Genomic DNA, 19,120 nt, shown 5'->3' with positions numbered 1-19,120 from the left:
ATGTTTACAAAAGAAGTTATTCACCAAGTAAATTCTCATACTATTGCCCACACTGCAGCGCAGCCCAAGCGCAGTCGCTGCTTACTGCGCAGTTAGCAGAGCGCGGGCGCGTGATGGTGGATGCATGTGTATGTATGTGTGCGTGCATAAAAGAAGTGCAGAATGATAAGAATATCAGCTTGGAGGGTTCAGGGTATCTCCCAGTCGAGCAGTCTCGACTAGAGTCTTCTTACTTGTTTTGGATTCATTTGGATATAAATACATTTATGCGCTACTCAAAACAACATATTACTACAGGTACATCAAAGTTGCTGAACAAAAAAAAAATAAATTTTAGGCGTTTATGCCACCTATTTGCCTATAGTACATTGATAAAAGTGAGGTATGTCTATTATATATATATGAGCTACTCAAAACAATATAGTTGTTGTTTATACCAAGAACAACTTTTGCCAATGCACTTTGGCCGATAGGTGGCATAATGGCCAAAAGTTTATGGTGAAGACAAGACGAATCGGGAATTGAATTCCTTTAAACCCTTAGAATAAGAACTTCCTCATCTTTAAATTTTCCTTTGAGTATCGACGCGCGAATCACATTGATCATCAGTTTTCTTATTTTGGTTGGTTTAAATTTCTGGGCATGATAACTACCGAGCCAACCTTCAATTGTAAATTGTGCGTTAAACCAGGCACATCCAAGGAGCTCAAAATTTCTGAATGAATACATGAATATACCGACGATTTGATTTTTATACCCTGAACCCATTGAAAATGGGAAATCAGGGTATAATGGTTTTGTTAAAAGTATGTAACAGGCAGAAGGAGGCGTGGCAGACCCCACAAAGTATATATATTCTTGATCAGGGCGACAAGCTGAGTCGATTTAGCCCTGTCCGTCTGTCTGTCCGTCCGTCCGTCCGTCCGTCCGTCCGTCCGTATGTATGAACGCGTCGATCTCAGAAGATATAAGAGCTAGAGACTTAAACTTTTTTTTAAAATGTCCGTATATATCACGCGCATATCGAGTTTATCACTAAAAAACGATAACTTATTCCGATATTTTTTTATCGATAAAAAACCTTATCGATGATCACTTAAAAAATTTTATCTCCTACATCTTTCAAGCTAGAGTCTCCAAATTTAAAATGTATATAAAGATGTATTTTATACAATTTCGGTTTTTGTTAAAATTTACCCCCCCACCCCTAAATCCACCCCCTCACCCTCATCTTTGTAAAAGTCGTATATCAAATACTAGAGACTTGTGCTTCGGTATACACATACATTTTAACATCATGATTACGTTCTGAAAGTTTCATTATGATCGTACGTCTAGAAATTAAATTATTCAACAAATAAGTTCTCCTAATATTGCCAACATTGCAATGCAACCCAAGCGCAATCGCCTGTATATGCGAGTGTGTGTGTGTGTGTGCGTGTGTGTTTTCTAATTATTATTGAAATATCAGTTGCTTGTAGGGTTCAGGGGATCTCGTAGTCGAGCAGTCTCGACTAGAGCTTTCTTTCTTGTTATACCCTGAACCCATTGAAAATGGGAAATCAGGGTATAATGGTTTTGTTAAAAGTATGTAACAGGCAGAAGGAGGCGTGGCAGACCCCACAAAGTATATATATTCTTGATCAGGGCGACAAGCTGAGTCGATTTGGCCCTGTCCGTCTGTCTGTCCGTCCGTCCGTCCGTATGTATGAACGCGTCGATTTCAGAAGATATAAGAGCTAGAGACTTCAACTTTTTTTTTTAAATGTCCGTATATATCACGCGCATATCGAGTTTATCACTAAAAAACGATAACTCATTCCGATATTTTTTTTATCGATAAAAAACCTTATCGATGATCACTTAAAAAATTATATCTCCTACATCTTTCAAGCTAGAGTCTCCAAATTTAAAATGTATATTAAGATGAATTTTATACAATTTCGGTTTTTGTTAAAATTTACCCCCCACCCCTAAATCCACCCCCTCACCCTCATCTTTGTAAAAGTCGTATATCAAATACTAGAGACTTGTGCTTCGGTATACACATAAATTTTAACATTATGATTACGTTCTGAAAGTTTCATTACGATCGTACGTCTAGAAATTAAATTATTCAACAAATAAGTTTTCATTATATTGCCAACACTGCAGCGCAACCCAAGCGCAATCGCCTGTATATGTGAGTGTGTGTATATGCGTGTGTTTGTTTGTATGCGTGTGTGTGTGTGTGTGCGTGTGAGTGTACTAACTATTATTGAAATATCAGTTGCTTGTAGGGTTCAGGGGATCTCGTAGTCGAGCAGTCTCGACTAGAGCTTTTTTACTTGTTAATTATGAAATTGAGGTCATCTACATCTTTATTTTTAGCCGGCAAAATTGCTCGTTCACTTAACCACTTAGTATTTTTGTGGTTAGCAATGATATCCAAAAATAGCCAAGTTTTGCTCTAATACTGTAGAAAATTCAGGTTTCCTCAACTTGCCATGTCCCTACTGGGCGTAGACACTTCATTTTTGGCCAGTTCATAGAATAAGCTAATGGTAACCTAAATTCAAAATTTGAATTCTTACGCTAAAAAAATGTGAAAATTACAGGGTATTTGTCGATATGCCACGCCCCTAAAGAGGCGTAACAATTATTTTTGGGACATCGATAGAGCAGATTACTAATAACCTAACTATCCAAATTTGAAGCTTCTAGCTCTTAAGCTATAGAAGATATAAACTTTTTGCGGTTTGCCACGCCCCTTTCGGCGGAGATAAATCCATCTCATACGCAATGGCCGCCAAAAAGGAACGCACTTTCATCATGGTGAAGCCCGATGGAGTCCATAGAGGACTTGTCGGCAAAATCATCGAGCGTTTTGAGCAGAAGGGCTTCAAATTGGTAGCAATGAAGTTCATGTGGGCTCAAAAGGAATTGTTGGAGAAGCACTATGCTGATCTGTCTGCCCGTCCCTTCTTCCCCGGTTTGGTCAACTACATGAGCTCCGGTCCAGTGGTTGCAATGGTGTGGGAGGGTTTAAATGTGGTCAAGACTGGTCGTCAAATGTTGAGCTCTACCAACCCAGCTGACTCCTTGCCAGGCACCATCCGTGGTGATTTCTGTATTCAAGTCGGCCGCAATATCATTCACGGTTCCGACGCTGTTGAATCAGTCGAGAAGGAGATCGCTCTCTGGTTCAACGAGAAAGAGCTTGTCACCTGGGCCTCAGCAGCCAAAGACTGGATTTACGCATAGATTCCAAGTGCAATGCATTAATCTGTTTGCTCTCACTAAGTTCTTTTAAAGAATAAAGAATAGCTCGTTGGACTTTGGAGGTCAGCCCGAGTATATATACAAAATTGTATGTCTCTAGCATCAATAGTGTCCAAAATATAGCAGAATTTGAAAAATCACTATATCTTCAGGTCCGATTTGCCACGCCCCTAAAGGGCGTAGACATAGAAATTTTTCATCAATCTTTATAGAATCATAACATTAGCTCATGTGCAATTTTAACGTTCTAGCTTAAAAACTCTAGGAGATAGTTATATCCGATTTGCCACGCCCCCAATGGGCGTAGATATATCCTCCAGAGCACGTGATCTTGAATGGTCGATGCGGATCTATATTCCAAATTTCAGCTTTCTAGCTCTTCAACTGCTATGATTTCTGGCATATCGGAAAATGCCCCTAGTGTGCGGATCGAGAAAATTTTAACACTTTATAAATCGGAGATATACAAATTTTAAGTCTCTAGCTTCAATAGCGCCGAAATGAACTGCGTTCCGGCAAACGTTGCATTGCCCTATCCATTATTTCTAGTTAAAAATTGTTGAAAGCTATGTTGTTCAGATTGGGATACACTCTGATTAATTTATTAATCGGATTTTCATTCAAGCACCTTGTGGTAAACGACATTCTTTGTTTTTTGGTCAGGTGCAAGAACAAATAGTGCGGATGGTTTGCCAACACGTGAGCATGCCACGTACAATTTACCATGAGAAAAACACGCATTTTCTTGAATTCTTGAATTCGTTTAAACTCAAAGGGCTTATCTGTTGGGATCATCGGAATCTTAGGAATAAGAACTTCCTCATCTTTAAATTTTCCTTTGATTATCGACGCGTGAATCATATTGTTCATCAGTTTTCTTATCACCAAACGCGTTCCATTTCACAGTTTTGGTTGGTTTAAATTTCTAAGAATGATAACTACAGAGCCAACCTTCAGTTGTAAATTGTGCGGTGGTAAACCAGGCACATCCAAGGAGTTCAAAAATTCAGTTGGATAATTAGTGGCTTCTTCTTCGATTGTTACACAGTCGATAGATTTGAATGAATACAGAGTACCAACGATGTTATCTTGAATTATAAAATTAAGGTCATCCACATCTTTTTTTTTAGCCGCTAAAATTGCTCGCTCACTTATCCATTTAGTATTTTTGTGGAAAGCAATGATATTCGGAAATACTTTGTTGATAAGCTCATCTTTTAATGAGACGAAATTGCAAAAATTTTGAGGAAATGAAATCAAGCCACTCGATTCGTCAACAGGAATACGGCCATTATCGACATTCAGCAATTGCTTCGAGAAATCATCAGCAGATAGATCGTTCAACAATGCAACTCTCATATTTACACAGTTGAAGTTTGGTTACATATCGCCACAGATTTGATGCTTTGAGGCAACCGTTTATTTCATCGGCAGCAGTAGGTATTGGAATTACTGGTAGTGCTTGTCGGAAATCATCAGATAAAAGCAAACGCAAGCACACACACACACGCGCGCACATATACAGGCGATTGCGCTTGGGTTGCGCTGCAGTGTTGGCAATATTATGAGAGCTTATTTGTTGAATAATCATGATGTTTAAATGTATGTGTATACCGAAATTGTATAAAATGCATCCTAATATACATATTAAATTTGGAGACATTGGCTTGAAAGATGTAGGAGAAATAATTTTTTAAGTGATCTTCGCTTTTTAGTGATAAACTCGATATGCGCGCGATATATATACGGACATTTAAAAAAAAAGTTGAAGTCTCTAGCTCTTATATCTTCTGAGATCGACGCGTTCATACATACGGACAGACGGGCGGACGGACAGACAGACGGACAGCTCGTCGCCCTGATCAAGAATATATATACTTTGTGGGGTCTGCCACGCCTCCTTCTGCCTGTTACATACATTTTAACAAAACCATTATACCCTGATATCCCATTTTCAATGGGTACAGGGTATAAAAAGAAAATAGAATTTTTTTTTTTTTTTTTCATGATAATACTTAATTTAAGACTGTTGTTTGCAACGTTACCGCTTTTATAATTTGCTTCTTTTAGGTACTTTGTTGGAACGATATAGTCAAAGCCACATTTTCTGTAAGCTTAGCATCGAGCAGCCTTTTTATACCCTGGAATGGGAAATCAGGGTATTATGGTTTTGTGTAAAAGTATGTAACGGGCAGAAGGAATCATCGCAGACCCCATGAAGTATATATTCTTCTTGATATAGCCCCGTCCGTCTGTCCGTCCGTCCGTCTGTGTGAGTGCGTCGATCTGAGAAGATACAAAAGCTAGAGAGCTGAAATTTGGCATGCATACTCGTGTATACCATACGCAGTACGAGTTTGCTTTATTTTTTCGATAAATCATGCGATAACTTTTTTTTTATCGAAAATAATCGAAAAATTGATTTGGTTATTTCAGCCTCATTTGAACACTTTTAGACCTGGAGACTTCAGATTTACTGTATATATATATACATATGTTGAATACAAATATTTTGTAATTTACAGATTTTGGATACCACGCCCCCATGCAGCGAAAGCACAGTCGCTGCTTACTGCGCAGTTAGCAGAGCGCGTTTTTATACTTCGGTAGTGATATCGATGCAATACATATTGGCCATTGGTTTTGCAAATTTATTTTTATTCTAAATAAATTGAATTTTAAATAGTAGCCAGATTTGTAGCTAAGGACTGTATTAACATATTTGTAACAATCACTCTAAAAAAGCCAGATCTAGTTACGAAGTAGCTGATTCGGCAACACTGCTTACCATTCACCATTGCGAACAAATATTAGCAGAGCGCGTTTTTATACTTCGGTAGTGATATCGATGCAATACATATTGGCCATTGGTTTTGCAAATTTATTTTTATTCTAAATAAATTGAATTTTAAATAGTAGCCAGATTTGTAGCTAAGAACTGTATTAACATATTTTTAACAATCACTCTAAAAAAGCCAGATCTAGTTACGAAGTAGCTGATTCGGCAACACTGCTTACCATTCACCATTGCGAACAAATATTTATTTTGAATATGACAGTATTTTACAATATTTTCACTTTTAAGTCAAGAGCATAATCAGCTTGATCTAACAAATTGTAGTATATATGGTGATTTAGCTTATAAATTAGTACGTTTAATTCTAAAATTCTCTTAAAATGATGTACAAATTTTTAGATAATCAAAAATAGTAGGATATTGAAGAAACAGGCACTATGGTCACACAGTCGCGGCGAATTCAGAATGATAAACGATGTATGTATTTCTGTTGTGTGGGTGTGGATTTATTTCACGGAATAAAAATTAATAAAGCTATGTAATTTTTCAAAATGTGCTCTAATAACTGTGTCAATGTTATTGAGTTAGATTATGTTGTGTTAAAGGTAGGTTTAAATTGCAAAAAAAAAAAACCGTAACCAGACAACTGCACACAAAAGTATCAACGATTTCGCCCATATATGTATGTACATATGTATGTACATTCCTGCATGAGTGCAGCATTGTGCAGGCTTCTTCAGTGTCACATTTTTTTTCAATTTATAATGCTTTCGTGCTCGAACATGAATATAAATATATAACTCATTACAGTTGAATGGCAACGACATTACTTCATTGTCTAGTTATGACGCGGTTCAAATGTTCCTTCAAGCTAAAGAAACCCTAGTAGTTGAGTTATGCCGAAAACGAAATCCCGTCAACACCGAAGACCTGCTGGACGATGATATTTGTTCAAGAATCAAAAATGTTCAAGGATCTAATGCAAAAGCAACCAGTGCCTCAGAAAATATTAATTTCAATTCATTGCCGACGTCACCTCTATCATCAGTGTCAGCTGGAAATCAAATTATTTTAACTTTACGAACATTTCAAAACAGTGATCAAGCCGAACCAGTATCGAAGGAGAAAAAAACGAATGACAAGTTTGATGCATTCAACTCAACTAACAAAAAAGTCAATAATAAGGAAAATGTTGCACAAGCAATAGCCGATCATTTTATTGAGCAAGAGCATCATTTTTTTGAGCAGTGTTTGGAGCCTGAGATCGACATCGAGGTAAGTTTTAGTGCATATAGAAACATTTTGTATAGAACACGTACTTTGCAGGAAGTAACCCTCGTGAAAAATGATTCAACTAACGATCAAATTGGACTCACTGTTTCCTGTAATAACTACTACAGTACGAAGGAGTGTGAAGAGAATATTATTAATCCTGTGATATGCAACAAGAATGCAAACTTAACAAGACGAAACGCGGATGCTAATGCTGATGCTGATGCAGATGCAGATGCCGATGCTGATGCTGACGCTGATGCCTGTGATGATGTTTTCATAAGTGATATACAGCCAGAGAGCGTGGCCGAGCGCGACGGTCGACTCCGTCGTGGCGATCAAATTCTCCGCATTAATGGCATAGACATCAAGAGTAAAAAGCATGCCGAAACGCAAATAGCTGAAAATACTTCGTCTGTTACATTGCTTGTCAGTCGACTTCTATATCCCGTAAGTACTTATAATGCCATATAAAACACCATCTGATATATACTTTTCATTTATAATGGAGGATGACGACGATGACGACGATGAGGACGATGAAGAGATCGATAGTAACTTTGATTATGCCAACAGCATTCTATCTGATGATTACACAAATGTCGTGGACAAATTGGACAAACTGCTTTTAACGCAGCAGCGGCAAACAAGCGCTAACAATTTAATAACAGAATCTGCGGCGAAACCTATTAAATCAGCAACTTTCAGTGGATCTCAAATGATGTCTGAAATATCGAAAAACAGAGGACATACACAAACTTGTGCCATAGAAAAGTTGTACATTGACAATGTGCAAGGCATAAAACCAATCATAGACAAAAGCCTGCGAACAATAACTAGTAAAGAATATGGTTATGATGATTGCGAGCATATTTACGAAACAATTCCCGAGGATTCTGAAATAGAACCCCTCTATTGCTCACCATATCAGAGCTCTAACTATATGACTGCAATGGGATCTTGCTCATCACCAATGATGGCAGAATCGGATGTTTTAGAAATGCAACAGCAAACGCAACGTGTAGCCCAATGGTTAGGGATTAAATCACAGCTGAATACAAGATCCGTTCATACGATGGCTGGACGTCCAAGCTTAAACCGTAAACAACAAAATCGAATCTCGAATAGAATTTATACGTTACGCAGCGCTATAACAAACACAAGTGAATCAAGTAGCAGTGGAGCTAACTGTTGTGCAACTAATGGTGACATCGAGAATAAATGTATAAACCAACAGCAGGAAGAGGTAGAAAATTCTTCAAGTGCCTATAATACGGGTGGCTCCAATAACAGTGCTTCGCCTCAACAAAATGCCATAAATTTAGAGATCGAATCAATTTCAGTGGCAACGGGAACTGCAAATGCAAATTCTAAAAATCCTATAAGCTTTCAACCCGTTTTGCTACCATTTATAAGGTCTAGCCGTATAGTTTGTTCCCAACATAGTTCCGGTTCGTAGTGGATTTAATTGAGATTAACATATTTAATTACTAAGAACTACAATTTATTTTGTATTTTTTAGAAACTGTTGTACTAAATAATACATCTGCCGACGAGCTACATCCTTTTGCATCAGCAACTGCTAAAATGGACGGTAAAACAATGCGACCTAAATCAAACGACGAACAGCAAAGTCCATGCCCGCAATTTAACGCTCCCAATTTAAGTCGCTATCATTTTGTTAGCAGTCAAGAGGTAAACACAATTGGCATCAAATAAATAATGTAATACCTATAAGGATGATCATAATGATCGTTCGCAGAAATAACAGAAGTAACAGAAATTCAATAATCGAATTTTTAAATTTATATCTGTGAGATAGATAATAGTATATTTTTGAATGTATTAAGTACCAAAAGTATTGATTTGATCTATTGATCTATTTTTAGTGTATATATACAGCTTTTATTAGGTATAAGAAAAAATGAAGTATTTTGGATATATTTAATCATGTTGTATTTTCTCTAACTAGGTCGCAAATAAGACTGTTACCACAACAAAGACAAGCTCTATTTTAGGAGAAAATGTCTCAGAGGAAATTCCAATGGTGTGGAAAGTAAAGCGGCGTCCAGATGGAACCAGATACATAGTTAAGCGACCAGTACGGAACACTGTGAGCATGGGTATACGTAAAAATATACGTAACAACGAAATAACAACAACTGAGGATGATACAATATCAGAGGTTAAGATCGGTCGTTATTGGACTAAGGAAGAAAAGAAACGACATATAGAACGTGCACGCGAACGTCGACATCATCAGCAACTGCTCCATCAACAGCAGCATCAACAATTTCCTACACAATAAAGTATAAAGTGGTTAACTTTAAAGATTTTCCAACCTCATGTTAGTTGTATTATTGTAACGAATTCCTTTTAAGATGAATATCCCCTTAATAGTGCTACCGTATGTATGTAAATAAAAAAATATAAAATTACCTTGTTATTAAGCAAGTTTATATTCGATCATGTTATTTTCAGAGCATATAGAGTGGCATGTCATTTTATGAATAATTGAGTGTTTTACAGTTTGAGTCGAAAATTAATTTCAGAAAATCGTAAAATGCTTCAAATATATCGCCAAGTTTATTATATGAGTGGGTAATCTGATGCTTACAAGTGTAAAGTAATATAGTTAAACTGAGTAAAATTAAAAATGGTGTTAGCAGCTCCAGAAAATATTAGGTTTATGTTTCATGTGTAGTAAAATTATAGGTGCTTATAGCGTCTGTACGGTTTTAACGACAACAATTCTGGTCGCCAGACAAACTTTTACGGTTATAGCGTGTTCCCGGTAGAGTAGTCGTAGTTAAATCCAGATTCTATTGTACATGTAATTAGTATGCCTTTCTAATTAAGCCGTTATAAACGTGTAAAGCTTATATTTTATACTGCGTGCATATGTGTTTCACACGAGTTAGTGCGCGCTCTGTCAACTGAGCAGGTCTACGCTGCAACATGTTGGACCATGTTGTAGATGTGTACATACACATAGGAGAGAACAGTCTGTTGTGTGCTCTGTAAATTTTTCAGTACTCTAACAGTACTTGTATCTTTGACATTCTGTACATGTTCAAATTATATGTTAATTTGTGAAGCCGGCAAAATATTACTTTGCAGCCGGTCAAAAAATAAAAATAAATTATTTATTTAAAAAATAAGACGCGCACCTGAAAATCCCAGTATGGTTTGTTGCTTACTAAACAATAAAATGTACTCATCTATGAATAGTGCTGCTAATATTTTTGTGCATTTTATAGCCCATTCGAGGCGTGGCTATGATCCTATTGTGTGGTGATATGCAGATACGATGCATGTGCATGTGTGTAAGAGTCAGTATTGAAATATGTGCGCGTTATCATACACTTCCCAAACCTTTAGATAGAAAAATTCTTTTCACTGCATTCGATATTTTTCGATTGCGAATCGAAATTAAAACAAATCTTTCTGAGAAAATATTACCTAAGTGTAATTTTGTAAATTATGTACACATACATTTTAGTAAGGATGCGAGCGTCATGATTGAGAGTGTTTATAGGGTGAGCGACACAGAGACCTAATGTTAGGGGTTGTTCCATCCAAAAGAGAACGTAAGCTTGTACGGCTCGAACATATTCGTAACTACATATACATATGTATGTATGTACATATGTGCATGTATATACATATGTATACTAATAAGAATATCTATATGTGCGCGGCTTAAACAGTAAAACGGCTGAACTCCTAATGTCGAATAGTTCAATAATTTTTGGTTGTTTTTCCCTAGGATATACATGTAACAACTTGGATACATACATATATGTATTTTATATATTATATATATATATATATATATATATATATATATATATATATATATATATATATATATATATATATAATATATGTGCGTGTGTGTATGTGTATTCACGAATAACATGCCTATACTACACCCATACATAGTGAAGCACCGACACAGCAGAGTGTGCGTGTATGTATACCAAATGCAATTCAGTATTTCTGTCTATTGCAGAAAAGGGAATTCAACTGCTGTGGAAACAATGCCTAATCATTGACAAATTCCATTTATCACTGGCTACTAATACACAAGTTAATGCACATCTAAAGTATTGACGAACATAAAATGCAGAGGCTATTCTTACATCATGAATGCACGAATGCTGGCGCTTATTTACAGCGGCGTATAAAATTACCGGTTCGTAAAGATAAGATAATAATACTTCAAAAAGAAACATTTAAATATCAAATATAATGAGATATCTTAATGACGTATCGTATCAGAGACTAATTGATACATCGAAGTGAGTTCATCAACGATGGCTTTAGCCTAACCGAGCCGACATCTAACATAAATAATAATAAAAATTAATCTCCAATATCATCGAGTGAGCGTGAAGTTGTGATTTGGGACTATTGTAGTTCATTTCCCTCATCGTTAACGGTGCCGCAGGCGTTCTTAATTCATACATTATTCGCACACAAAGATAGTACCAATACATCTTCAGTTACCAACTATTGTTCTCTAATAATGTCTGCTAAGGCATCTGCGGCCATACAAATTTCACCTCAAATACTTAATGATATTAACATGACAGACTCAGTTCACAAACACAGCCTGACTCACGCACACAATCAAATGATTGAACAGCAAAAGGTGCACACGATTCCGTTGCCTGAAGACCCGCGAACATTGCAGCTGGCATTGGAGCTCTCCCTGGTGGGCCTCAATGAGAGTAATCAGAATAATAGTTATGCTCAGCCAATACTCGCACAGAGTGATTATGATATCGGCGATATTAATGTGGTGTCTGACGCATTCAACAGGGCCGATATAGGGCCCATGAACAATCTACCGCTACCACCGACGACTGCATCTGGCCTTTTAATGCCCTCCGTTGGCCTGGAGGAAAGATCAAAGAAATCACAAAATATGACCGAATGTGTTCCAGTTCCCAGCTCTGAACATGTTGCTGAAATCGTGGGACGCCAAGGTAAGGAACCGTCATTCATATTGCCAATTATATTAAACTTATCTTCCTGTGACTAACTGCATTGACTAACTGACTGGATTAATTCCGACAATTTACATCATTATTAATTTATTATGTTCCTAAAATTTAATCATAGCTTATGATGAAACTGGATCAGTCCGCTTTGGCGTCGAGTGCTCAGAAAAGTCCTTAGAAATATAGTCCGATACTTGGTTACAAAATTTAATCATATTCTGTGGGCTAAACTAATAATTTATGAAATTTAGATTTTGGTTAATATACGATATACCTATCAATATAAAGCAATTATATACAAAGCTAATACGCACTGCTATACCGCTCAATTTATTTGTTTATTATTACTATTTAGGGTGCAAGATAAAAGCTTTAAGAGCAAAAACAAATACCTATATTAAGACTCCAGTGCGTGGAGAGGAGCCAGTATTCGTTGTAACAGGACGCAAAGAAGATGTAAACAAGGCCAAACGCGAAATACTATCAGCTGCTGATCACTTTAGCCTAATTCGAGCCTCACGGAAACCATCAATAGAAGGATCGAACAGCGGGATAAGTGGAAGTGGCAAATCGGGTTCATTGGCCATGGGCATTGTTGCTAGGGCGCAGTCTGGGCCGCCCTGTTTGCCCGGCCAAATTACAATCCAGGTGCGTGTACCTTACAGAGTCGTGGGCCTAGTTGTTGGGCCGAAAGGTGCCACCATTAAGCACATACAACAAGAAACACAAACATACATTGTCACCCCGTCTCGTGAAAAGGAGCCCATATTCGAGGTAACTGGACTACCCGAAAATGTGGAGACCGCACGTAAACAAATCGAGGCTCATATAGCCCTACGTACGGGCAATAGCGCTCATGGCAGTGAGAATGGTACGGAAACTTTAGAGTCACACGAATATGCTACTCTGCACACGATTAATACGCTCAGCCAGATACTAAGTGACGATCTTAACTCAGATATCTTGTCATCAATCTATACGAGCGATATTGCACCCAACCTTAATTACGTCGACAACTCGCGTAGTGTCATTGATAACATTTCAAGTTCCAGCACTGCCAACTCTATCATGCCAGTGCATAATTTAACGAAATGCTTTCAAAATTCTGATCTAGTAGATCTCACATCTAATGTAACTCCAATAACAACAACGGACAGAAACTTCGCGATGGCGCTATCGGGCACTGTAAATGACCTAAACGTGCAGGCATCAAAAACAAATTCATTATTCCGTAATACAAATACCAATGTCAATGCCAATACCAATGTCATTGTCAATACCAATGCCAATACTACCGCCAACACCAATACCAGTGTGAATGCCAATACCAACACCAATAGTAATATTAATACCAAATCGTTGTCATTCTGTACATCCACGTCCGCCTCTGCTAATAATTCATCTGGCTCTTGCCAATCAATCTCAGCTAACATTTTAACGCGTTCATGCTCATCTGCCTCCTCGACTGCATCAACTAAAAGCACGAACAATAGCGCGAATAGTACTAACAGCGTTAATACTCCCCCAGAGCTGTTGAATATATGGCAAAAATTGAATGATGCAATTGACGTTGATGAGGGCATTGGAGACTCTCCCAGCATTTGGAATCTACCATCAACAACAACGACTACAGCAGCATCCCATTGCTCGCCTACTGCCTCAATAAGTCCAACGGACTCGCTGCTAGGGGAGCACAGCCTAAAAATTAGTCAGAAAACTACAGACAACGGCACCTATAAGGAACCAGGCACCAAAAATAGTTCTTCATTATTGCAACATCGTAATCAGCGGAACATATTGAAGAATAGTTCAGAAAAATTGCATCGTGAATGCTTTGTATGCAATGAGAGAGAAGTGACGACCGCCCTAGTTCCCTGTGGTCACAATATGTTTTGTATGGACTGTGCCAATCAAATTTGTGTCTCAATAGAACCCATTTGCCCCGTATGTCATTCAATTGTTTACCATGCCATGCGTATTTTAGCATAAATGACTACGCTCAATATATATATATATATATATATATTCATTGGTATTGGTATTATTCAAACTAAAAGCCGATTCTAATTTAATTTAAAAATGTATGCTATAACCGGAAAATGCAGTTGTCATTAAAAAATATGTAGGAGTTAAGTTATTAGACTAAACTAAACTAGAAACAATCCCAATTAAAAACGCAAATAAAAAGTTTATTTCATTTGCTCGTAGCAATCCCGAAAATAAAAGACAACAAAAAATTATCAAACATTCAGCCAAATCTGACATAGAGATATATGTAATATTTATTATTATTTCAATATTAATCAAAACTACGTCAACATTTAAAATAAATGTAATTTGAGGGCTCCGCAAGGAGATACAGCAGAAAATATTATGTATTTTAACAAAAAGACTAAATAAACGCACTTTTATTTGAGATCGTAATTTAAAGAAAATTAGAGGATTCCTATCAAATCCATTTTTTCACTAGTTTGGAACGCATTTAAAAATTCCATATTAAAATTAGGAAACCATATATATAAATGGTTTCCTAACCTTAATATAGAAATGTTAACATATACATACATATATGGAATATATACATAACCTTAAAAAAAATACCAATACAAAAACAAATATAAATACAAATATGAAACACATTACCATTTCGAAAACTAGATATGTGTAATATTATGTTATATGTAAGATCAATTTAAAAAATCAAATATTTTTAGATTTACAAATTTATTAGCTTCTTAATCATGGTATAATACTCATATACGCATAATCCCATATATATATTATGTGTGAATAATAACAAATATACATACATATATATGAGAATACAGAGCTAAATTTTTGTATTATTCACACATAATATTTGCACATATGTATATGTGATTGACAACAGAAGTGAACTGTTTGTTTACACCACATATACAATATGCATAATTGATAATCACGTTTAAGTTGACTGATACATAGGCGATAATACATTAGGTACATGCATATATACGAACTCTTTCCAATTTGAATTTAAATAATATAAATTATATGAATTCATATAAAATATAAAAAATATATTAGAAATACATCTTATATATATATATATATATATATATATATATATATATATATATATATATATATATATATATATATATATATATAGATATATGTAATTGTGAATAAAAAGACTTATATATATTTATTAACCAATAATATTGAAAATTGGTACAAGCGTAATCTAAAAGTATCTGGCGCTAAAAGTAACGTTCCTTTTATATATTGATTTTTTATTTGTTTTGACTTAATTTAAAAAATGTATATTGTTACAGGTCTATTGCGAACATCATATTGTAATACATGTATTGTATATAGTTGATGAGATTTAATTCTTTATTCCGTTTTTTCTCTTACCCTACACCCTTTAAAAATTGTAAATCGTGGTATAATTGTGTTTTTATACCCTGAACCCATTGAAAATGGGAAATCAGGGTATAATGGTTTTGTTAAAATGTATGTAACAGGCAGAAGGAGGCGTGGCAGACCCCACAAAGTATATATATTCTTGATCAGGGCGACGAGCTGAGTCGATTTAGCCCTGTCCGTCTGTCTGTCCGTCCGTCCGTCTATCTTAGATTCTATAAGAGCTAGAGACGCGCAATTTATTTCATTTCCTGATTGTATTGTAATTTTTAGTTTTATGTTTTAAAAAATGAATAGAGAATCAAATATAAAATTATATCTCGTACATCTTTAAGTTTAAAGCCTCGAAATTTGAAATATCGCTTCATGTGTATTTTTGTTAAACTTTCAATACCGGCCCCAAATGATACCCTCTCATTGTGAATGACTTTGATTTTTTTATACACGTATATTTTGGCGAATACCAAAATTATGTTATGTCCATTAAACTATTTTACTCTTACTGTTACGTTAGACGTCCCTCTAGTAGTGCTACTATTTCTGGCGGAAAAAATAGGTAATGTCTTTATTGTTTTTAGTAGGTTTTTATATGTAATATATTATTATTTAATATATATTTATTATTATTTTTATACTATTTTTGTTTAAGAATTTATTTGAAAATTTGATTTATTGTTTTATAAGTGTATAATTACAAAGCACATTGGGCTCGGGGTCTCCTGTGTTCGGTTCGAACTTTCTTAATTTCTTACTGATACTTTTAAAATAGAGCTTGAATATATTATTATAATATTTTATTTATTAAAATTGTAGAATAACGTTATACTTGAGTGAGACTAAAAGCGCAAATTATTGAATATTAAAAAGTTATTTAACACTAGACAATGCATATATACACATCAAATAGTATATATATATATATATATATATATATATATATATATATATATATATATATATATATATATATATATATATATATATATATATATATATGTATATAACAGAATTAACTGACAAACATGAAAGAAGACAAAAATATTGCTAAATTAAGTAATAAGAAATAACCAATAGAATTTGGAAGAATTTATTTTGCATGACATCTACTTATATACACACACTTTTAAAAATATTCATTCCCGATTTCTGGTAGAATTGTGACAGAAACTTTTTATTTGAAACTAGATACTACATGTACTGTTATGTTAACGACTTAACTCATGACGGCTTTTTAATAGATGGTACGGGTACACCCAATCATCCAATAAACTTCCAAAAAAGACCTTGTTAAAAATATCTAACTGGCTAATTAACCATGAAATATTCAATTTATTTGTTATTTTTGATAGCCTATCAGTACTATTCAGTACAAAACTGTATTAGAAAATTTTTTACAGTTACATGTCATTTAATTTTCTCCTGTATTAGGTAAATGATGGCAAAGATGATTATTTCAGTAGTCCATGCGCATTATTGAAATAAATAACTGCATGATTGCAGTTCGTATAAATGAAAAAAATGAGAAATACAGAAATGTTTGCACTACATGCATACTTATTCGCGTGGAAATATTTTTTTACAAGTGATGTAAGCGTTTACATCTAATTTGTAGATGGTGGTTAAAGTATTTACAACGAATATTTTATAAATGTTTCATATTAAACTTATAAAACAAAAAATAAATAAATAAAAAAAATAATATATGTACATGGGGAAAAAGGAGCAAAGAAATATTTATAAATATGCCAATAGTGAAATATCCACATTGTGTTCGTAAAAAAAAAAAAAAATATATATATATATATATATATATATATATATATATATATATGTAAGTTACACATATATCCATTTTAATCGACATTAATTTTAAGCAAATAATTAAATTTAATACATATAAATACTAATGTCGATTAAAAACAAAACTTTATATAAAAAAATATAATATATGTATTACTAAAAGGTTATATAATAAAATTTTTCGAAAATAATGTGTGTTTTTATTAATAATATTTATGTGTTCCTCATGAGCAATACGTCCCGATCATTTTTAAATTTAAGGGCATGGCAGTGCGGGCATTTCTTGTCCAATGTACCAATGACAACTTTCGAATGAGCGTAATATTCAATATCAGGCTCATACTGAAATGCTAGGCGAAGAAATGAATTTGATGTAAATGCTCAAGTACTTTCTTACGTTGTCGGTCAATTCTTCTACATTTGTTGACATTAATCTGTGAACCTCTCTTCGGTATAATTGTCTGCTGGTTTCGCTTATCTTGTGCCTCTTGCAACTGTGATGCCCGTAACTGCGACATTCTCACACGGACATTGGTTGCCTTTCTTCATCTGATCTTTGTGCTCTGCTATCTTGCATGCCTCTAGTTTTGAGTGTTCGACGACTCTAATTAATGGTGGCCCATCCTTTAAACTTAGGGCCATGAAAATACCCGACCTGCACACAATATTTCAAAAGATGTATATGTTAAAAATTTTTATATATATTTTAGACAGGCGTACACCTCCTCCTGACTACTAAAAATATATATATATATATGTATTTGGATATAGATATGAACATACATATATGTCTATGTATATGATACGAATTGAAAGTAATTACATTACAATAAAAACACACACCGATTTGATTGTTTTTTATCTCATTTATTTAAATAATAACTGTAACGGAAAAGTATTGAGACTATGAAAATTTTCGGTATTATATTCTGAGCCTTGTTTTTGAGTGTACATAAAGATTAGTACCTTTAGATATTGGATCATTTTGCAGTACCTTAAAGCAATAAACAAAGCTCTTTAATTTTGAATAAAAGTATTTCATTTGTATTCTGATATTATTTAACAAAGTATATTATTTCGTAAGGAAGTTTATGGAAATACCTGACATCGAAACCAATATTATTGCTAACTTAAAAAACGTCCGGTATTCAGCAAGCCGAATAATGAAATACCCTTGCAAACGAATTAAATTTTCTTTATATTTTTAGATATATCAATTAAAAGATTAATATATAAATATAATAATAGAAGAGTTAAAAATCAATAAATTTATATATATGAGTGTATACATACATATATAAAAATGATTCGCTCGAGCCTAAACAGGCTTAAAATTTAAAAATAAATATTAGTTAATCCGATATATTAAAAATATATAAAGATTTAAAAGCAACAAATCCTGAAATACGAAAATTTCATTCGTGATTTTTTAATCCTGATGAAGTCTACCACATATATCATTTAACGTGAAATTCTATATATATATATATGGCTTAAAGATATATATTTAATAATAATTTATATAGAAATAAATATATGAATTTAAATTTGTAATATATATTTTATCCTTACT

At 34.5% G+C, this 19,120-nt stretch overlaps 2 protein-coding genes, 1 long non-coding RNA gene and 1 pseudogene across 3 annotated transcripts in view; all 4 read left to right on the top strand.

The window, feature by feature from the left end:
• The window catches only part of LOC149090911 (uncharacterized), a 148,443-nt gene that overhangs the window by 100,659 nt on the left and 28,664 nt on the right, over nt 1-19,120 (top strand). The gene's annotated exons all lie outside the window — the stretch shown is intronic.
• Nucleotides 2,771-3,268, top strand: LOC149090912 (nucleoside diphosphate kinase pseudogene; annotated as a pseudogene).
• Slip1 (SLo interacting protein 1) lies at nt 6,479-9,789 on the top strand. The gene is made up of 6 exons (XM_018107093.2): nt 6,479-6,663; nt 6,869-7,333; nt 7,385-7,780; nt 7,842-8,781; nt 8,853-9,025; nt 9,303-9,789. The coding sequence occupies exons 1-6, from the start codon at nt 6,610-6,612 to the stop codon at nt 9,636-9,638; spliced, it is 2,364 nt and encodes a 787-aa protein (XP_017962582.1). The 5' UTR covers nt 6,479-6,609; the 3' UTR covers nt 9,639-9,789.
• LOC108655396 (RNA-binding E3 ubiquitin-protein ligase MEX3C) lies at nt 11,253-17,410 on the top strand. Its single transcript, XM_089262843.1, has 3 exons — nt 11,253-12,324; nt 12,695-14,337; nt 14,603-17,410. Exons 1-2 carry the CDS (start codon nt 11,862-11,864, stop codon nt 14,326-14,328), a joined length of 2,097 nt encoding a protein of 698 aa, XP_089118969.1. The 5' UTR covers nt 11,253-11,861; the 3' UTR covers nt 14,329-14,337; nt 14,603-17,410.

The sequence above is a fragment of the Drosophila navojoa genome, chromosome 6, assembly GCF_054131105.1.
Source record: "Drosophila navojoa isolate 15081-1374.11 chromosome 6, UAZ_NAV_1.0, whole genome shotgun sequence".
In the NCBI taxonomy this organism is placed as follows: Eukaryota; Metazoa; Arthropoda; class Insecta; order Diptera; family Drosophilidae; genus Drosophila; species Drosophila navojoa.
Note: the sequence above shows the minus strand (reverse complement) of the source record. Positions and strands in the feature narration are given on the sequence as shown.